This window comes from Pseudorca crassidens, chromosome 3 (genome assembly GCF_039906515.1).
Source record: "Pseudorca crassidens isolate mPseCra1 chromosome 3, mPseCra1.hap1, whole genome shotgun sequence".
NCBI lineage: Eukaryota > Metazoa > Chordata > Mammalia > Artiodactyla > Delphinidae > Pseudorca > Pseudorca crassidens.
Genome location: NC_090298.1, coordinates 710,113 through 729,459, shown reverse-complemented (window position 1 = coordinate 729,459; position 19,347 = coordinate 710,113). Strand labels below are relative to the sequence as shown.

Here is a 19,347-nt window from a genome sequence, read left to right as displayed (position 1 = left end):
CACTTTCACAGTAAACAGTTAACAAGCCTGCTCGGGCCCGCGAGGGAACGGCCAGCACACAGCCACGGCGGTGCCTCTCCGACGACGAGCACGAGTCCAACGCCAGGCACGAAGGCTCTCAGCACAGCGGCGCCTGTAAGCCAGTCGGAACGGACGCTGGCGGAGGGCTGGTGACGACACATCAAGGCACGCCCCGCACAGCTGAACAAGGAATCCATGAGGAGCAATGTCGAAGGTGCACGGCCGTGGCCCCTTGTGCACAGAGGCAAGGAGCTCCTGTGCTGCACACCGTGCTTGCTGATTTGTGCGTTACTGCTCCCAGCCCCCCAGATCCCGGTGCACACAGCCCCCCAGATCCTGGTGTACACAGCCCCCCAGATCCCGGTGTGCACAGCCCCCCAGATCCCAGTGTACACAGCTGCCTCTCCAGGTACTTCTTTCCTTATTTAAGGTGACAAATGTTCTCACCAGAACAAATGAGCTCAGGACATAGGCCCCCCGCATCACCTCCTTCTAGTGCATAGCTCTGCCCCCCACACCTGCCCCCTCTCACCTGCAGACCAGGCTGAACACTTCCCCCAGCACCCTGGCTCCATCCCAAGGCCCACAGTGGCCACACAAGTGACTCAGGTGACAACCAGTTTCCAAAGTCCAGCCTCACCAGCCTTTGACACCCATCCTTGGGACTGGAGGTGCCCGCATTCCTGTCGACCTCTCATGGGGTCCTGCAGCCCCTGGGGGCCCGGAGGGTGGCCTGGGTCCCAGAAACCCAGATCCCCACATAGACACTACTGCAGGTGCACACACACACACCCCCACACCCCGACAGGGCTGTGTTACCCACATAAAGCTACATCACACATTCACACATCTGTATTACACACACACAGAGGCTCACACACACACACACACACACACACAGCCCCAGCCACAGTGGACACACCGCAGGACCTGTCCCAGGACGGACGCAGCCCTGGGCTCTAGGAGCCACTCTCTGCAGACCAGTTCCATGACTGCAGGCCACCCGCTTCATGGCCCCGAGCCCCACTGGCCAGCCACGGGCAGGTGGGGGATGTGAGCGTGGTGCTGTGTCCCGGGGCCGTGCCTGGGGTTCCCTGCCCCCACCCCACTCCGCCTCCCGGACGCCCCAGGCCGAGCCCCAGCCTCCTTTCGCTTGGGGTGAAGCCCAGAGGCACTGTGGTGCACGCAGCCAAGGACGAGGACGGGTCTTACCAGGGCGGGGGAGGGGCGCCCTGGGCCAGACCTCAGCGTCCAATCGGGGCTGGGAAGGCGGCCCAGGGTCCCACCTGCGCTCCCGAGCACCAAGAGTGTCCCCTGCCCGGCCCCCGCTGGTCCTGCGGGTCCCCGCACCCTCAGTAAGGCTTGACCGAAACCTCGCCTCACTCACTTTGTTTCTAAAATGCACTTTTTTCAATGAACACACAAAAGCCTCCCCTCCATCGGTAGCAGTCAGCAAAACCAGAAGACAGATACTTTACTGTTTCTGAACGGGCTTCCTTCTTTTCCTCCCGGCATACAGGCACTCCCCCGGCGGAATCATCGTCTTGGGCCCTAAGGAAAAAGGGGCATCAAGTTGGTCACACTGAAGAGACCCCAGTGCCCCCATACCCCCCAAACCACCGAGGCGGCGAGAGCAGCAGCGGAGGCCCGGCGCGCTGTCCTCCCCCAGCGCTGGCTGAGCGAGATGCCCGAGGGCATGTCCGGCACGGGGGTGGGGTGCGGGGGTGAACCGTCCCCTCCTCAGCCCAAGGTTGAAGCCGGCTCATGACGTCTCCCCTTCGATGGGCCGCCTTGCGGCCGCCAGCCTAGCCAGAGGACGCAGTCCTGTCACCACACTCGTGAGACAGCCCTGTGCCGGGAAAGCTTCCGGCAGGTAAACACCCTGAGGCGTCAGAAAACAGGAGCACTCCGCAGTGGGCACCGAGGACCGTGCGCTGGGTCAGGGTGCGGGCAGGCAGGCTATCCCAGTGCCGCCTGCGGCCACGCTGCCCCTCCCACTCCTCCCCTACGGCCTGTATTTCTAGGCACACAGGCTTCCTCTCTTCTACTAAAATCTCTCTCCACTCCACAGTGCTGGGCTTCCACTTCGGCCACTAACTCACGGCCGCACTGAGCCCAGCTGGCCATGCCTGCTGGCCTCCACCAGCAGTGTGGACACTGCAGTCGGTGTCTGTGCCCTGAGGCTGGTCAGCTCGCCCATCACCTCAGGGAGTGCATCAGAATCTTGATTTTCCCGTGCAGTGAGGATGTCTGAGCCGTCACAAACATCCTGCAGACCGGTGACCCCTCCACACCAGGCTCTGGGCCAGCTGACCCAGAGAGGAGGTTAGGAGCCCTCCCCTGGCCTCAAGTGTGTACTACCTGGAAGAGGAAGCAGAGTCAAACACACGACTTCCACCCTGTCCAGAAAGTGCAGCGAAAATACTGGAAACATGTCCTGGATCCACTTTAAGTCTAAGAAACACACTTTGACTACTGACATAAATAGGTAAAGTAAATGGATCATAAAAGATACACTAATCAAAAGTACAGCTGGAGTAGCTGTGTGAGTACCAGACAGAGCAGACTTCAGACAAAGGAATATTACCAGGGGCAAAGCGGGATGTTATAAAAGAATAAAGGCGCCAGTTTCCCAAGAAGACGTAGCAATGCTAAATGAGAATGCATCACCACAGCTTTGAAATACAGGAAGCAAAAACTGAAAAGATAATTCATTAGTAACTTCAACATTCCTCTCTGAGTAATCAATAGAGCAAACAAACAGAAAATCACAAAGGAAAGAGAATATCCAAACAACAGATGTAGACTAACTGAAATATAGAGACTACTCCAGCCAACAGCAGCAGAATACACGTTCTTCGTACATGGAACATTCATCAAGATAGACCATATTCTTGAACTTAGAACAATCCTCAACAAACTTAAAAGAATAAAAATACAAAGTATGTTCTCTAACAATAATGGAATTAAACTAGAAAGATATATGGAAAATTCCCAACTATCTGGTAAGCAACCCATTTCTAAATAACCATGGGTCAAAGAGAAAGTCTCAAAGAAATTTAGACGTATTTTGAACTGAATGAAAATGAACATACAGCATATCAAACTCTGTGGGATACAGACGAGCAGTACTTTGACAGACACTGATAACATTAAATGTTTATATTAGAAAAAAATTAAACGTTTCAAATAAGTAATCCAAGCTTCCACTTTAAGTAATCAGAAGAAGAGAAAACAAGTCCAAATCAAGCAGAAAGGTGGAAATAATAAAGAGGAAAAATCAATGAAACTTAAAATGGAAATACAGAAAAATCAACGAAACCAAGAGTTGGTTCTCTGAAAAGATCAACAAAATTGATAAACTTCTTGCCAGACTGATCAAGAAATAGAGAAGATATGAATTACTAGTATCATGAATAAAAGAAGGGACATCACTACAGACCCCACAGACATTAGAAGGAAAATAAGAGAACACCGCCATGAACTTAGCTGTGTGCCCACCAAATTCATATGTTCAAGCCCTAATCCCCCATTTGACTGTATTGCAGATGGATCTTTAAGGAGGTGATTAAGGTGAAATGAGGTCATATAGGTGGAACCCTGATCTGATAGAAGTGTTGCCCTTATAAGAAGCAGAAGAGAGAGGAGAGCTCTGTCTTCACCGTGTGCAAGCCAAGAAGAGCACACTCTCATCAGAAACCAATCAGTGGGCACCTTGATCTTGGGCTTCCCAGCCTCCAGAACTGTGAGAAGTAGATTTTCATTGTTTTTAGGTGTTGGTTAAGCCACCCAGTCTGTGGTATTTTGTTACGGCAGCCCAGGCAGACTAAAATAATATCTCCACAAATTTAGATGAAACAAACAATTTAGTTGAAATGGACCAATTTCTTGAGTGACATACACTACCAAGCTCACTCAAGAAAAAACAGATAACCTGTTTAGCCCTGTATTTATTCCAACAACAACAAACAAAAGCAAAGGCCCAGATGGATTCACTGGTAAATTCTACCGATTTAAGGAAGAAATAATACCAATTGTTTGCAGAAAACCAAAAATTAAATTAAAAATTGCCAACTCACTTACAAGTTCAGCGTTACCCTGATACCAAAACCAAAGACATTTTGAGAAAACGATGGTCAAAAATCCCTCATGAACATAGGCACAAAAATCTTTAATTAGATGTTAGCAAACGGGATCCAACAATATATAAAGAGCACAAAACATCACAAATGGGGTTTGCTCAAGGAATTCAAGCCTGATTCGCATCCAGAAATTGACCAGTATAATTCACTTTATTAATAAATAAAAGAAAAAATATACGGTCACCTCAACATACATAAAGTGCATTTGACAAAAATCCAAATCCATGCATAATAATAAAAAAAACCTCTCATCAAACTAGGAATAGAAAGGAACTTAATTAACCTGATAAAGGACATCTACCAAAAAAACCTACAGCTGACATCACACCTAACAGTGAAAGACTGTATACATCCCCAGAGATCATGAATAAGACAAAGGTGTCCTCTATCACCATTCCCCTTAATGTTCACAGACAACAGGATGGTACATACAGAAAATTCCAAAATTTGGCTAAGACAAATCTTTTATAACTTATAATAATTGAGTCCAGCAAGGTCACAGGGAAAACGGACAATATAAAAAAGTCAATTGTGTTTCTACACACTAGCCATGAACAACTGGAATACACATTTTTTAAGAACCATACCGTTTACAACAGCACCAAAATAAAAATTAAATATTTAGGTATTTCAATAGGTTGAATATGTGTAACTGGGGCCCTAAAGAACAGGAGAGTAATAGAGGTGACAGAAAACATTTAAGTAATAATAGCAGAAATTTGTCCAAACAATGAAAACTATAAACCTACAGATTCAAGACGTCAATGAACCCCAAGCACAAGAAACAGGAAGAAAACTACACCAGGCACATCATAATCAAATGACTCATAACCAGAGATAAATAGAATAATCTTAAACGCCACCAGAGAAAATAGCATTGGGTACAAAGAAACAGAGATAAGTATGGCAGCAGATGTCTCCTGAGGAACGTGTACCCGAGGGGACAGCGGAGCAGCATCTTTAAAGCACTGCAAGAGAAAACCTGAAACAAGAATTCTAAACCCTGTGAAAATATCTTTCAAAAATTAAGGCTAAATGAAGACTTTTTCAGACATAACAAGCTGAAAGAATTCATTGCCAGCTGACCCACACTATAAGAAATGTGAAAGAGTGTCTTCAGGCCAAAGGAAAATGATACCAGATGGTAACGGGGATCCACAAAATGGAACAGAAAGCACAGGAAGTGGTAACTGCATGGGTAAGAATGCAAGGCTCCTTCCTACTATCTAACTATCTCTAAAAAATAATTGACTGTTTCAACAACAATGACAACAATGTGTTGTGGGGTTTATAACCTATGCAGATGTCAAGGTTTGGCAACCACAGCACGAAGGCCAGGAATGGGAGGTGGTGGCACGCCACTGGGAAGCGGTGTATTGGTTCCCGTCGGGCTTGCTCTGCACGGATGGGCTGGACCCTTCGAGCTTTTCTCCTCTGTAGCGAGCGCAGAGTGAGGGGCTTCTGGGTCCCGTGCGTCCCCCGTGTCTTCTTGTTCCTGCCCACCTCTTACGGAGGCTGGGAAGCCCAGCGAAACATCTCCGCCAGCCCAGAGCCTGAACCCCTACATACAGGCAAGCCCTCTCGGCACCCCCGCAGCCCTGAGTACCCTTCTGAGCTCTCCTGCTGTTGTTAATACTTCTTTATATGAATTAAAGTCTCTCAATTCAAACAAAAAATTAAGTAAAACACATAAAAAGCTGATTTTTAAAGTTCACACGTTTTAGAGATACATGCTAACACCTGTGAAAGGATGACACATCAGCGATTTGTTTCTGTGTGATGTGCAGAGCAGGGTGGGGTTTACATGACACTGAATCAGCCAATATTGACAGCTGACCATCTATGATACTCGATGAATAAATTGGACTCATTATAAAATTCTCTCCACTTTTGTAAAAGATTTGAAAATTTTCATAATAAAAAGGTTTTTAAAAAGCATTGAGGGCTTCCCTGGTGGCGCAGTAGTTAAGAATCCCCCTGCCAAGGCAGGGGACACAGGTTAGAGCCCTGGTCTGGGAAGATCCCACGTGCTGCAGAGCAACTAAGCCCGTGTGCCACAGCCACTGAGCCTGTGCTCTAGGGCCCATGAGGCACAGCTACTGAGCCCACGTGCCACAACTACTGAAGCCCATGCACCTAGAGCCCATGCTCTGCAATGAGAGAAGCCACCCCAATGAGAAGCCCACGCACCGCAATGAAGAGTAGTCCCCGCCCACTGCAACTAGAGAAAGCCCACATGCAGCAATGAAGACCCAACGCAGCCAAAACTAAATAAATAAAATTTTTAAAAAAGCATTGAAAAAAGAGAAATGTGGCACAAGAATAAACATAATGTGGTCAACTGATTTTCAACAAAGCCATTCAATGGGGAAAGAACAGTCTCTTCACCAAAAGGTGCTGGCACAAATGGACATCCAATACCAAAGAGTGAAGCTGGACCCCTACCTCACACCCTTTACAAAAATTAACCAAAGTTAGTTAAAGACCTAAGTGTAGGAGCTACAAGAAAACATAGGGCTCTATCTTCATGACCTTACATTTGCCAATGGATTCTTAGATACGTCACCAAAAGCACAGGAAGAAAAGAAAAACGAGATAAATTGAACCCCATCAAAATTGAAAACTTGGGCTTCAAAGGACACTATCAAGAAAGTGAAGAGACAACTCACGGATGGGAGAAAATATTTGCAAATCATATATCTGATAAAGGTCTGGTATACAAACTACATAAAGAACTCTACATAAAACTCTACATAAAGAACGACATAAAACTACATAAAGAACGACATAAAACTACATAAAGAACGACATAAAGAACGACATAAAACTACATAAAGAAAGAACGACATAAAACTCTACATAAAGAACTACATAAAACTACATAAAGAACTACATAAAACTCAACAACAAAAAGACAAACAACCTAATTAAAAACGAGCAAAGGACTTGAATAGACCTTTCTCCCCCAAAAAACATACAAATGGTTAACAAGCACATGAAAAGATGCTCAACATCATTAGTCACTAAGGAAATGTAAATCAAACCCACAAGGAGATACCACTTCATACCCACGACAATGGCCATAATATTTTTTTAAAAAAAGAAAAAAAAAGGAAAATATCAAGGGTTGGTGAGATTGTGGAGAAACTGGGACCCTTGTGCCGTGCTGGTGGGGACGAAAAATGGCACAGCTCCTGTAGAAAACAGTTTAGTCTTTCCTCAAAAAGTTAAACATAGGGTCACTACACGACCCAGCAATTCCACTCCTACGTATATGCCCGAGAGAACTGAAAACATATGTTCAAACACAATCTGGCACACAAATACTCACAGCATCTTTACTCACAAGAGCCAAAAAGCAGAAGCAACCTAAATGCCCATCGACTGACGAATGGATAAACAAAATGTGGTCCATCCATACAGGGGACTATTACTCAGCCATAAGAAGGAACGAAGCCCTGATGCCCCTACAACACACGTGAAGCTTGAAAACACCATGCTATGTGAAAACGAAGGCAGACACAGAAGGACACATATTGATTGCATCTGTATGGAATGTCCAGAACAGGCAAACCCACAGAGACAGAAAGTAGGTGAACGGTTGCCAGGGGCTGGAGGAAAAAGGAATGGGGAGTGACTGCTTAAAGGGTATAGAGTTTCCGTTCGGGATGAAGAAAATGTTTTGGACTTAGAGGTGGTAGTTGCACAACTTTGGCAATATACTCAATAAATACCACTGAACCTTAAATTTTTATATGGTTAATTTTATGCAGTGTGAATTTCACCTCACTAAAAACAACACAAATTTGTATATAAATATAAATTAAATGTCTGGAGTGGCAGGAGAGAACCGTGCAGCGGGACTAGGAGCGCCTGTGGGGCATTGTGAGAGCAGAGGCAGGGATGGGTGGCAGCTGCGGGGCCTTGGGGGTCAAATGCTGGTTTTTAAGCTGCGGCGGATGACGCGGCAGAGGAGACAGGAGAGCTCTGGAGAGATGGGCTGGGGTGGGTGGGCGCGGATAGGGCCCCGGTGGCCGCAGGCTGGAGCAGGAATGGGCGGACGGATGCTTCGGAAGGGTCCAGCCTTCTAGTCTCTGCCTGAGCCACGGCCACCAGGCCTGCGCTTCTCTGGGAAGCTGGACCCCGGCGGGCAAGGTCATCCCATCTGAGCTGCAGGAGAGGCCGGAGCCGGACCCAGGCCTGGCCCCAGCCTGGGGGGAAACCGGTCAGGGATGCTTCCCCACACACGAGAGGGGCCGGACGCCCCTCAAGATCAAAGGTGAGGAGGCTGGCTGACCTGCCCCAGCCCCAGGAGGCCCATCCCAGCACCACCGTTCCCTGAGTGAGTCCGAGCTCAGAGCAGGGGTGGTGCGGGCTGGAGGCGACAGGGAAGACGAGCAGGGGTCGGAGGCACTTTGCGGGGCAGAGCTGGCCCCTCACTTTCCTCCAGCCAAGACCCCCTCCCCACAGCAGGAGCCGAGACGGGGTCCAGGCTCCTGGGTGCGGGCCCTCCCCAGCCGCGCACGTGGCCTGCCAGCTGGCCCACAAGGCCCGTCCTCCCTGGTGGAAGGGGCCTAAAAACACGGCCTATGGCAAAAAGCACCAGGGCAGATAAACACCCTCCAGGTACCCCTTCGGGGGTGGGGGAGAAATCAAGGGGGCCAGCCGCTGTCCCCTGGAAGAGCCGTGGCTTGGGGTCCAGTTCCTGCCAATTCCTGCCCTAGGAATCCTAAATATCGGCTCCATTTTACTAAATACCGTGCACTTTCCTCAAAAAGATGAAGCCCTCATTGGACTGGACCAAACTCCCCACAGAAATGTGCCACTGAGACAGCACGAGGGCCAGCCCCCCAGAAGCTCTGAGCTGACTGTGTTTCTCAGAGAAATCTGAACTTTTATAAGAACCTTTTATGGTAAAAATAATGGCTGACCATTTCAGAAATACACATAAGCATAAAACAAACATAAAAGATCGTCCCATGCCACGTGGCGGTGCCCTCAGCTCCCGCCCAGCATGTGTGCCCCGTCCACAGGGCCGCACCGCCCTGGGACTGAACTGAGAGGGAAACAACGCACGCGGTCGGGGTCCAGACTGCCCGGTATCCACCTGGAAGTCATCATCCGTAAACAGGGAGCCTGCAGCCACGGCTGCTGGAGGTGGCACAGCCCCCGTCAGGGCCACACTGCCCACCGGCTGCTCAGCTGCCCACGAGCGGGTCCTGAGGCCTCCACTGGGATTGGGCGTGGGCCCAGGAGGCTGACAGAAGCCAGGCTCTAGGCCCTGATGGCGGACGCTGGGTGGAGGCCAGCCGGTCAGAAGCCCGCCTCTGCCAGAGGCCCCTGGAGAGTGTCCTGGGTGGGCTGGGCTGCTGACCAGGCCGGGAGAAGTCCCGTTCACCACTGTTGAGTGCCCAGAGCAAGGGGGCAGATGCCCAGGGCACACACTCGCGCAGCCCCTCTGCGCCCGGCCCCTCGAGGACCGGAGCCTGTGGCTGGTCACACAGAGGCCCCGCGTGAGTCACAGGGCGGCCACAGCTGGAGACCCACTGGATGCTTCCAAGGGGGGCTGGCAGACCAACCAGGAAGCAGACGAGGAGCCCAAGGGCAAACTGCCCAAGGCCTCTGACCTCTGACCCTGGCTAGTCACCTGCCCTGTGGGCAGCCCCCTCCCCGAGGGGGGGGAGTCACAGCAGCAACACCGGGTCCCTGAAGTGTTGAGGGCCTGTGCCTCTCACAAAGTGTCCACAATCTGGGATTTTCCACCTCTCAAAATAAGACTTTAGGGAAAAAAACTTTCTTGGTGCCACTAACTGAAACCCAGTGAATTCCTGGAACACGCGCCTTCCGCCCTTCCAGAGTGTGTGAACCAAGGCTGGCGCTCCTGGCCCCGAAGGAGGGGGCTGAGCTGTGCACCCCCAGCTCCGGGACCTCCTGGCTGGGGGCCTCCCCTCACCAGCTGCCCTGGGGAGGGCTCAGGAGTCCAATTCAAAGTCCCCCCCGCTCCCCAGCATCTGCCCAAAACAGTTCCGAAGGAAGCTGTGCCCAGAGCAAAGGGCAGTTAGCCCAGCTCCCCCAGCTGGGGGAGCGGGGGTCGGGCGCTCCCGGGCCGGGAAACTGAGGGACCGCAAGCAGTGAAAGCGGACTGGCTTTCCTCAAAAGCGCTGTTTTTAGTTTTAGGTGAGAAGCTGCCCGTTGGACCCCAGGGCCTGGCGACGTGAGGATGGGGTGAGTGGGGTTGGAGGGGAGAGGGGGATGGGGGGGCCGAGGGTGCGGGAGCCTTGGGAAGATGGCCCTGCGCTAGGGTCTCCCTCGCGGAGTTGGACCTGCGGAGCACGTCCAGCGCACTTACCCGACCGGCGGGGCGCGGAGGTTCAAGCGCGCCCGCGGGAGGTGTCCGCGGGGACAGGGAGCTGTGGCTGCGCGGCTGCCGGCGCTCGCATCTCGGGGACCAGGCGGAGGCTGTGGCCGCGGAAGGACAGCCCCACCCCGGCACGCGAGCCGCCCCGCCCCGGAGACGACCGAGCCCGGGAGGCGGCAGGGGGCGCGCGCGCGCATCTCCGGCCGGCCAATGGTCCCCGGGTCTGTGTGCACCACGGTGGGGTCCTGCCCTGCGCCCCTCGCGTCCCCGTGGTCCCCGGGATCTCTGTGCACCACGGTGGTGTCCCGCCCTGCGCCCCCCCGTCCCCGTGGTCCTCCGGATCTGTGTGCGCCACGGTGGGGTCGCGCTCTGCGCCTCTCGTGTCCTCGTGGTCTACCCAAGGGTCTGTCGGCTCCAGGGTGCCTGTGCCCCTCGAGGCCCCCGTGCTCCCCGCGGGAGCCCCAGACCCTCTGTTACTCGCCCGCAGTCGCGCGCCCCCTTCCACCTGCGCCCGCGGAGGCCGAGCGCGCACCTGCCGGCGGGGCGGAGGTGCGGGGCCCAGACTGCCCTAGCGGCTGGGTCCCGGCGCCCGGATCCGAATGTGTAACGTGAGCGTAGCAGGTCCTGCTCCGCCTGCTCCAATTAGGTTGTTGCTAAAATCAAAGGGTTTTACAGTTTTAAAGTATTAATGTAATACTTTTAACCCTGCACCTTCCTGGAGCCGCAGGGCAGCTCGTGGAAGTCTCATCCCGACATTTCTGATTCGAAGGAGCCAGGCCGCCAGCGGGGCCCTTCCCACCCCTCCGGCGGCTCCTTCCCCCTCCTCCACGCGGACCATCTGGCCCCTCCCCTCCTCCGTCCTGGAGGACACGTCCAGACTTCGAAAGCTCCCCTTCCCTCACTGGGCCCGGACTGTGTGTCTGGTCCCGGAGCGCCCCGGGACACACCGTGAGCCTGGCCTCACATCCTGGGCTTTCTGCCCCAAGGTCTGAGGGGCCCCCCCGGAAACCTCGCCCGACTGCTGCCACCATCCTTGCCCCGGCGCGGGTGGTGTGGGGGCTTGTATTGCCCCCTCATGTCCAGTCCCTTTGCGTTCCCCAGGCAGCCCCTCAGCACCAACCATGTCCCCACCCAAGCCCCACCGACCACCGCCACCGCAGCCAGCCCTGTGGGGTCTCCAGCGCTCGCTCGCACCCCACAGTCAGTCGCAGCCAAGGGAGTCATTCCTGGCACCTGCCCGGCTCTGAGCAAAATCCCGCCCCCACCCAAGCCCCAGCTACCTTCCCCAGCCTCACAGACCAGCGTGTGTGCCTCAGGACCTTTGCACTTGCTCCCACTCTGAGAAAGCTCTTTTCCAGATACTCGCAGGGCTAACTCTCTGATCCTGTGTTCTCAGAGAGGATATCCACCTCAGTCAAAGGCCACCGCTGTCCCTCTCCCCCTGTTCTGCCTTTTGTAGGGCATATTCCTGCCTGAAGTTACAGCAGGTGTTTCTTTGCTCCTGTGTCTAACAGGTACACTCACCAGGTCTGTTCTGTTCACCTCTATCCAAGGAAGAGCAGGGCTTCTACTGCAGAACAGGCGCTCAAAAGTGTCAGCTGAGTGAATGATCCTGTATTATTTTTTGATCTGGAACAACATGCATCTGTATTGCTGTATCTTTTAAGTAGTTAAAATCAGCAGTTGCACCTTGATCCAATTTTTGTAAAGTGCATTATGCACAGAAAAAAATCGGGGTGAATAACTCAGGTTATAGGCGAACTTTAATTTTTTACTTTTTAAAAATGTCCACCATTCCTGACCATTTTGCAAGAAGCATGGCGTGCTTTTGTACCATTTTGTCGGGTTTTTTTTTCTTTCTTTTTGCTAAAAAAAATAAGTAAGCATGTGTATGACGTTGGGAAGGCATATCTTGGAGTGGCAGAGGTAAGGTGGGTCCACCCTGTCAAGTCCAGGCCTGTAGGGGAACCCTCAGACCCAGGAATTTGGGCAGAGACACCTGGGTGGGTGCCCCGAGGATCTGAAGCTTTGTAGTCAGAGCCTGCGTCCCCTGCATGGGAAGACAGAGCCCACGTGTCTCAGAGGACCCGTTCTAGCCTGTTGCCTAGGCATCAGTCACCTCCACCCACCCAGCCCCATCGGGAACCAGCCTGAGCGAGACGCCTCTTTGCTTCTTGCTGCCACTTCCGGGGGCAGGACAACGGCAGGTGAGGCCGCACAGCCTGAGGTGCAGGAGAAACCCGTGTCCACACCCCCTCCTTCCCTCCAACCCACCTTGGCTGTGCCTGTCCCCAAAGCCTGTAGTCTCCGTAGACCTGGGGGCAGTCACTGGGACTGGACACGAAAAGGATGACCCTTGCCTGTGAAGTCCCAGGAATTCACGGTGAGCCCCCTTTGTGGGAGACCTTGGGTGTTGTTCCCACCAGAACGCGGGTGACTCCAGGCCCCCCAGGCAGCATTCCCACGAGGTCAGCTGGACACGACTTCCCCCTGAACTTCCTGTTCACACAGATCCTGCAGACACACACAACAGTTTGCAGAGTACGCCTGGGCGTCCCCTATTTTCTTCTCCACCGTGACCACCCTGACCCACCCCCGCACCGCAGTGTTTCCCCTTTGGGGCTGCAGCTCGGGAGGCCTTCTCGGAACCTCCCTCCTCTCTGCACTCGGGACCTCCAACTGCAAGTAGGCTCCGTGTTGCTGCGCCCTCCCACTCCGCCCAAACTTCCGACCAGCTGGGGACAAATTCCTCTTTCCTGGATCGTTTGTCCTCCCAGGGTGGGAGGGTGGCTGACACCTGGCAGGAAAGAGGGCTTGGAAAAGAGACAACACCGAAGGTGCCCCCTGGCCCTCAACTGCCCACGCTGTGTCTCCACGGCTGTGTCTCAGACGTGGCCGTCCTGGGAGCTCAGTGATGTGACAGCTACACGAGCTTAATGGCCATCTGGCTCTGCCCGCCTGTCCCCCCCAGACACACCAGCCGAGGGGTGTGCTGTCACCCTGCAGGTGCCGGGCGCAGGTGTCAGGCCGCACGGTTCCCCGGGGGGACAGCTGTGTTGCTCGGGCAGTCCTTGTTCTGGTCTGTGCTTTCTCTCCCCCACCTCACTTCGCCTGCAAGCCAGAGAAAGATCTGGAGCATTTTGTCAAGAGCCGCTGCTGCCCTTGTCTCTGTGGGCCGTCCCTTGAGGGCCCCTCCCGTTGTGTGCACAGCCAAGCAGGGCTTCCCACTCCTGGGAAGGCTGCCATCATACAAGGTCTGTCAGCTTGGGGAGCCCGCCTGGCCTGCAGCAGGGTGGGGGCAGGGAGGTGCAGGACGAGGCCGCCAGGTGAGGGTGGCCGACATGCACCTGCACCCTTGAATCTGCAGGAGTGTCCGTGGGAGGCCCAGGGTCCCCGCCTGCAGGTGGAGAGGGGCCCAGCAGCGGGGGCTCCAGGTGCCTCCCCAGAGGCTCACTCCCAGGAGGCCCCAGAACAGAGGTCCCAGGAAAGGGCAGGGGCCACCCAGTGGATGCCCGTCCAGAAGGCCCTGATGTGGCTGGGGGTCCAGGACTGCCTTAGAGCCAGGTGGTGCCTGGGACGCGGGCAAAGCAGAGTGAACCAGGAGCTCTGCTGGCACAGGGACATTTGAGTCAATAAACGCGATTCAGGGGTTGTTCCCGAACACCAGAGACGTTGCTTGTGGCGGCTGGCAAGGGTCGTAGATGAAGTGGGAGAAGGTGAGGTGCCTCAGGGGATGGGCAGAGCCAGGGTCCCCACCCGGTCTGACCCCACCCCTCACCTCCACCTCCCAGCGCCCCTGCCTGGTGCCAGCAGTCACCCTGAGGCCCCTGCAGACCCCGGCCTGGCCACACGGCCCCCTGCTCCCGACATCCCCTCCTCTGGGGCTCCTGTCAGCAGGAAACAAGGAGTGGTGGGCAGGTCCCACCCCTCAGCAGACCCTCAGGGTCTCAGCCAACTCGAGGGTCCAGTGGGAAACCAGCTGCCTGCACATTCACGGCTCATGCAGCACAGAGCAGGGGAGGGACAGTGCCCTCCTTCCAGGGAAGCAGCTGGCCCTGGGAGCTGTGGCCTGGAAAGGGAGCCTGGCATGGCCTGGGGGCACCCATGTGCTGAAGCTGAGCTCCCTTCAGGGTCAGGATCCACAGGACCCCGTGCTTGTGAAGAGGGTGTAGCCAAGACCCTCCAGGCTCTGCCCTCTCCTCTGCCTGCTCCTGGGGCTTCGCAGGTGCTGTTCCTTCTGACTGGAACTCCTCCCTGAATATCTGTCCTGTCATTTCCTTCAGCTTAAGGCAGAGGCCACCCCTACCGTCCCTGGCTAGCTGACATTTGGGTTTACTGGGGGGAGAGGACGCAGGAAATTTCATCTCTAACCCTAACCTGCTACAGTCTCACAGCCCAGAACCAGCCATTGTGGGGGCAGAAGGGGGTAAGGAGAAAGAGGGGGAAGGGGAGGGGAGGGGAGGGAGGGAGGGGAGGAGGGGGAGGGGAGGGGAGGAGATGGGGGAGGGGAGGGGAGGAGAGGGGGAGGGGAGGGGAAGGAGGGGAGAGGGAGGGGAGAGGGAGGGGAGAGGGAGGGGAGAGGGAGGGGAGAGGGGGGAGAGGGGGGAGAGGGAGGGGAGAGGGAGGGGAGAGGGAGGGGAGAGGGAGGGGAGGGAGGAGGCCAACTTACTACAGTTATTTCCTTTCATGCACAACCCCGGCCCCCACTGAACAATGACTCACTCGCCTGGTTTTCTTTGAACCTGCCTTGTCCTCCACATCCTTTGGTGGCCCCGTGGAATGAGCCTTCCGCAGGCTCTATGAGTCAGTCTGTCTCAGTCCCCCACCCCACCTGCATGGTCCGTCCAGGCACTGCCCACTCAGGACCCCAGCCTCCTCTGGGGTGACTCCCTCTGTGTTGCTGGAGCACATTCTCCAGGAACTTCCCAGTTAAAGGAACATGGGAGGAACGTTTCTCAGAAACTGTCTCCTGTTCAGCTGACCACGGCTCCACCGAGGACCTGCAGGGTGGAACCCACTTTGCCTGCTGCGTCTGAGGTCCACCCCAGCTCACCTGTGCTTCCTCCTTGTCCTGGGCTCCGATGGTCCTCTTTGCACCCTGTCCTCCAAACCTCACCTCACCAACGTTAGCTCTGGAAAAGGTCCTTTTCAGTTTTGAATTTTTATTCCCTACAGTTTTTGTTCGTAACTTTTTCCCTTCCAGATATTCTATCTTTGATTTCTGAGTTATTTCCATTCTGTGTTATTTCTTTTTTATAGAGTTGGTACTTTTTTAATGGATGCCTTGTCTTTGGTCACCTCTGAGATACTGGCTGTAGACGACAGGGGTTCTGAGATGTTCCTTCTAGTCCCTGCTTTGCCCCTTTTACTAATGTCAGGTGAACTTTCCTGAGCTTCATACAAGAGGGAGGCACTGCCCTAAATGGACAGAGTGGTGGGCTTGTTGGGCAGTGGGTACCTGTGGGCACCATCTCAGGTGGTAGGTCTCTCCGACCTCCTGCTCTGGGGGGATGGGGCTTGCTCTGCAGGGTCCCTCAGCCCTCCTCCACCCCGCTGTGTAGGGTCCCCCTCAACCCCTTCTGCTGCCACTGCTCTTCTGAGCCTCCCCTGGCTCTTAGGGGACTGTCAGCTTTTCCCTGGAATTTGCCCTGTCTGGGTCTTTGGGGCAGGCATTCCCCTCTCTGGTTCTTTGCACTGTTCGAAGGCAATTTCAGTGGGACCTTTGCCATCTTAAAACTTCCCTGAATTGCTGGCAGCTAGCATGAACCTATATAAACAAGGTGAGGCCCAGCGCAGCTGGTGTGGAGTGTCATCTGGTGGGAAGAGTGGGTGGGTCAGATGCGCCCCCTGAGCTCCCCACCTCTGCATGAACAGGGCGAGGACCAGGGCACCCTTCACCCGAATCCCAGCCTAACCACCACTTACCATGTGACCTCGGCCAAATTGTGGGCCCTCTCTGGGCCTTCACTTTTTTATCTATAAACCGGGTAAGTATAGGCCAACGGAACAGAATAGAGAGCACAGAAATAAATCCTCACACATATGGTCAATGATGTTTGACAAGGGTGCCAAGATCGTTCAATGGGGAAAGGACAGTCTTTCCAACAAATGGTGGGGAAATGGACATCCACTTGGAAAAGAATGAAGTTGGACCCGTACCTACCACCACATACAAAAGTTACCGCAAAAGGGACCAAGACCTAAAGTAGACATAAAACTCTTAGAAGAAAACATAGGCGAAAAGCTTCATGGCTGAATGTGGCAAAGCTTTCTTGCATATAACACCAAAAGCACAGGCAAGAAAGGAAAAAAGATCAATTAAACTGCATCAAAATTTAAAACCTTTGCGCATCAACGGACACTATCAGTAAAGTGAAAAGGCAACCTATCATAGGAGAAAGTATTCCAAATCATGTATCTGACACGGGATTAATATCCAAAACATATGAACAGATCCTACAACTCAACAATTAAAGACGAACAACCAATTTAAAAATGGGCAAAGGATGCGAACAGACATTTCTCCAAAGACACAGGAATGGCCAATAAACACATGAAGAGACGCTCAACATCACTGATCATTAAGGAAATGCAAATAAAAACCACAAATGAGATACCACCTCATACCTGTTAGGATGGCTACTGTCAAAACATAACAAGTGTTGGCAAGGATGTAGAAAAATAGGAATCCTTCCTCACACACTGTCGGTGGGAATGTAAAATGGTGCAGCCACTGTGGAAAACGGTATGGAAGTTCCTCAAAAAATTAAGCATAGAGCTACCATATAATCCACTACTTCTGGGGATATAACTGAAAGAACTGAAAGCAGGGTCTCGAGGAGATGTACGTCCACCCAAGTTCACAGCAGCATATTCACAATAGCCAAGAGGTGGAGGCAGCCCAAGTGTCCATCAGCAGATGAAGGGTAAACACACGGTGGTCCGTTCACACAGCGGAACATTATTCAGCCTTAGAAAGGAAGGCAATTCCCACACAGGCTTCCAGATGGACCTTGAGGACAGACATTATGCTCAGTGACATACACCAGTCACAGAAGGACAGATCCTGTAGGATTCCACTCACGTAAGGGACCCAGAGGAGTCAGATTCCTGGAGACAGAGGAGGACGGTGGGGCCGGGGGCCGGGGGAGGGGGAGGGATGTTTACGGGGACAGAGTTTCAGTTTTACAGGATGAAGAGTTACAGAGATGGATGGTGGTGATGGTTGCTAACACTGTCAGTGTACTTCATACCAGGGAACTGTACACTTAAAACTGGTTAAGATGTTAAATTTTATGTTACGTATATTTTAACACATGTACAACAGTTAAGAATCTCCACCTTTACCCATTTTCCCACCAGGTACGTACATTCCCAATCTCAGGGGCAGACCTGGAGTCATGGGCTGGCTTCCTGGAGCCTCTAGTCTGGACACCGATCAAACAGTCACACGCATCCTCGCACACTCACGTGCTCTTAAATGGAGCCACGCGGTGAACTCCGAGCTGGCCTGGGCCCACCTCCGTCAGGTGGTGTGAGGTGAGGAGGGCACACGGTGCCCCAGCCCCTCTGGTCCTCGAGTTCCAGGGCAGCAGGGCGGCCCCTGTGGGCTGGGGGCCGTGGTCAGACGAATTCAGGGACAGGAAGAGGACCCAGCGGGGACTCCACGGGGACTGACTCAGCCACACTGCAGAGAGTGTGCATCTGACATCAGCGCTGCCTGCAGCCCCCGACCCTCCACAGGTGAGGGGTGACCGCCTCCACCCCCGCCCCAGACCTCCCACCTGGTCCTCCCTTGACCAGGCTCACCTGGACCGGGAAGGTGACTCTCCCAGCCGGCTGAGGTGACTAGTGGTGACCAGGGTGGTGGCCACAGGTAGTCCGTCCTACCTGCCCTGGACTATTTCCTCTTCATGAAGCACCGACTTTGAACCTGGGCCAGAATTCCGGAGTCTTGAGCACATGCTTCGTGTCCCCAGAAGTCAAACGGGGAGCTGGTTCATCAGCACACGGCGCACGTGGAGAGATGGAGCACGAGAGCAGGCGGCCGGGGCGGAGCGCCGGGTGCAGACGGACAGGCACCACGGGCAGCAGCCTCCCGGAGGCCAGGCCGGCTTCCCCTGCCCCATCCCCGAGCCCCGACTCCCAGGGGGCTGGGCACGGCCTGAGAACAGAGCACCCTGCTGGAGGAAAAGCTGCAGACGTGTTGCCACCCTCACTTGACCCCCACTCCCTCTGGTTTCTCTGTTGCTTCTGTAAGTTCCACGCTGGCTGGCCCTCGAGGTCACCCCTCTGGATCTAGATGAAGCACCGGGGTCAGGCATCCCTGCAGGCGGGACAGCACTGCCCCCGTGTGGCCGACTGGCGCTAGACCAATCAGGTGCGGCCTTGGCGGAAAGGAGTCCTCATCTTGCTGCACGCCCGCCTGGGCAGGGGCTTGGGGCTCGGGACGGAACCCCCAGACCTCAAGCCCATCGCAGCCACGTCCCCACCCACTCCTCAACGTGCGTCCACTGGTTCAGGCCACAGACTCCACTGAGGGTCTCTGCAGTGTGTATCTCTACCACACGCCTGACTGTACCTGTGTGCCACACACCCGAGTACGTCTGTGCCTCTCACCCGAGTATATTTGTACCCCACACAATCAGACCTTTCTTTACATTCCGCATCTCCCCTTCCCCTCGCTTCCCTGAATCAAGGAAGGCACCTAACCACGCATGCACCATCCCCTGCCCAAGGCTGACATGCATTTGAGAGCAGGCCTCTCAGGGTCCGCTCTGTCAGGCCCCCAGTGATCCTCGGAGATTAAACTGTGTACTGGGCAGG

At 54.0% G+C, this 19,347-nt stretch overlaps 1 protein-coding gene and 1 long non-coding RNA gene across 4 annotated transcripts in view; both read right to left on the bottom strand.

The window, feature by feature from the left end:
* The window catches only part of AHRR (aryl hydrocarbon receptor repressor), a 73,181-nt gene extending 62,564 nt beyond the window's left edge, over positions 1-10,617 (bottom strand). Inside the window, exons 1-2 of one of the 3 annotated variants that reach the window (XM_067730295.1) lie at positions 10,513-10,617; positions 1,500-1,572 (exon numbers count right to left, since the gene is read on the bottom strand). In XM_067730295.1, coding sequence (XP_067586396.1) covers positions 1,500-1,561 — 62 coding nt within the window. In that variant the 5' untranslated portion in view covers positions 1,562-1,572; positions 10,513-10,617. Of the gene's footprint in view, positions 1-1,494; positions 1,573-7,494; positions 8,000-10,512 lie in introns of those variants that run through there. The other 2 variants (XM_067730294.1, XM_067730296.1) reach the window with 2 other exon arrangements.
* Positions 10,618-16,770: 6,153 nt separating this feature from the next.
* On the bottom strand, positions 16,771-19,112 carry LOC137221090 (uncharacterized). Its single transcript, XR_010941864.1, has 2 exons — positions 18,331-19,112; positions 16,771-18,208 (listed from the first exon to the last, which is right to left on the bottom strand). It is a non-coding gene; the product is annotated as an uncharacterized lncRNA (long non-coding RNA).
* Between the last annotated feature and the right edge of the window lie 235 nt (positions 19,113-19,347).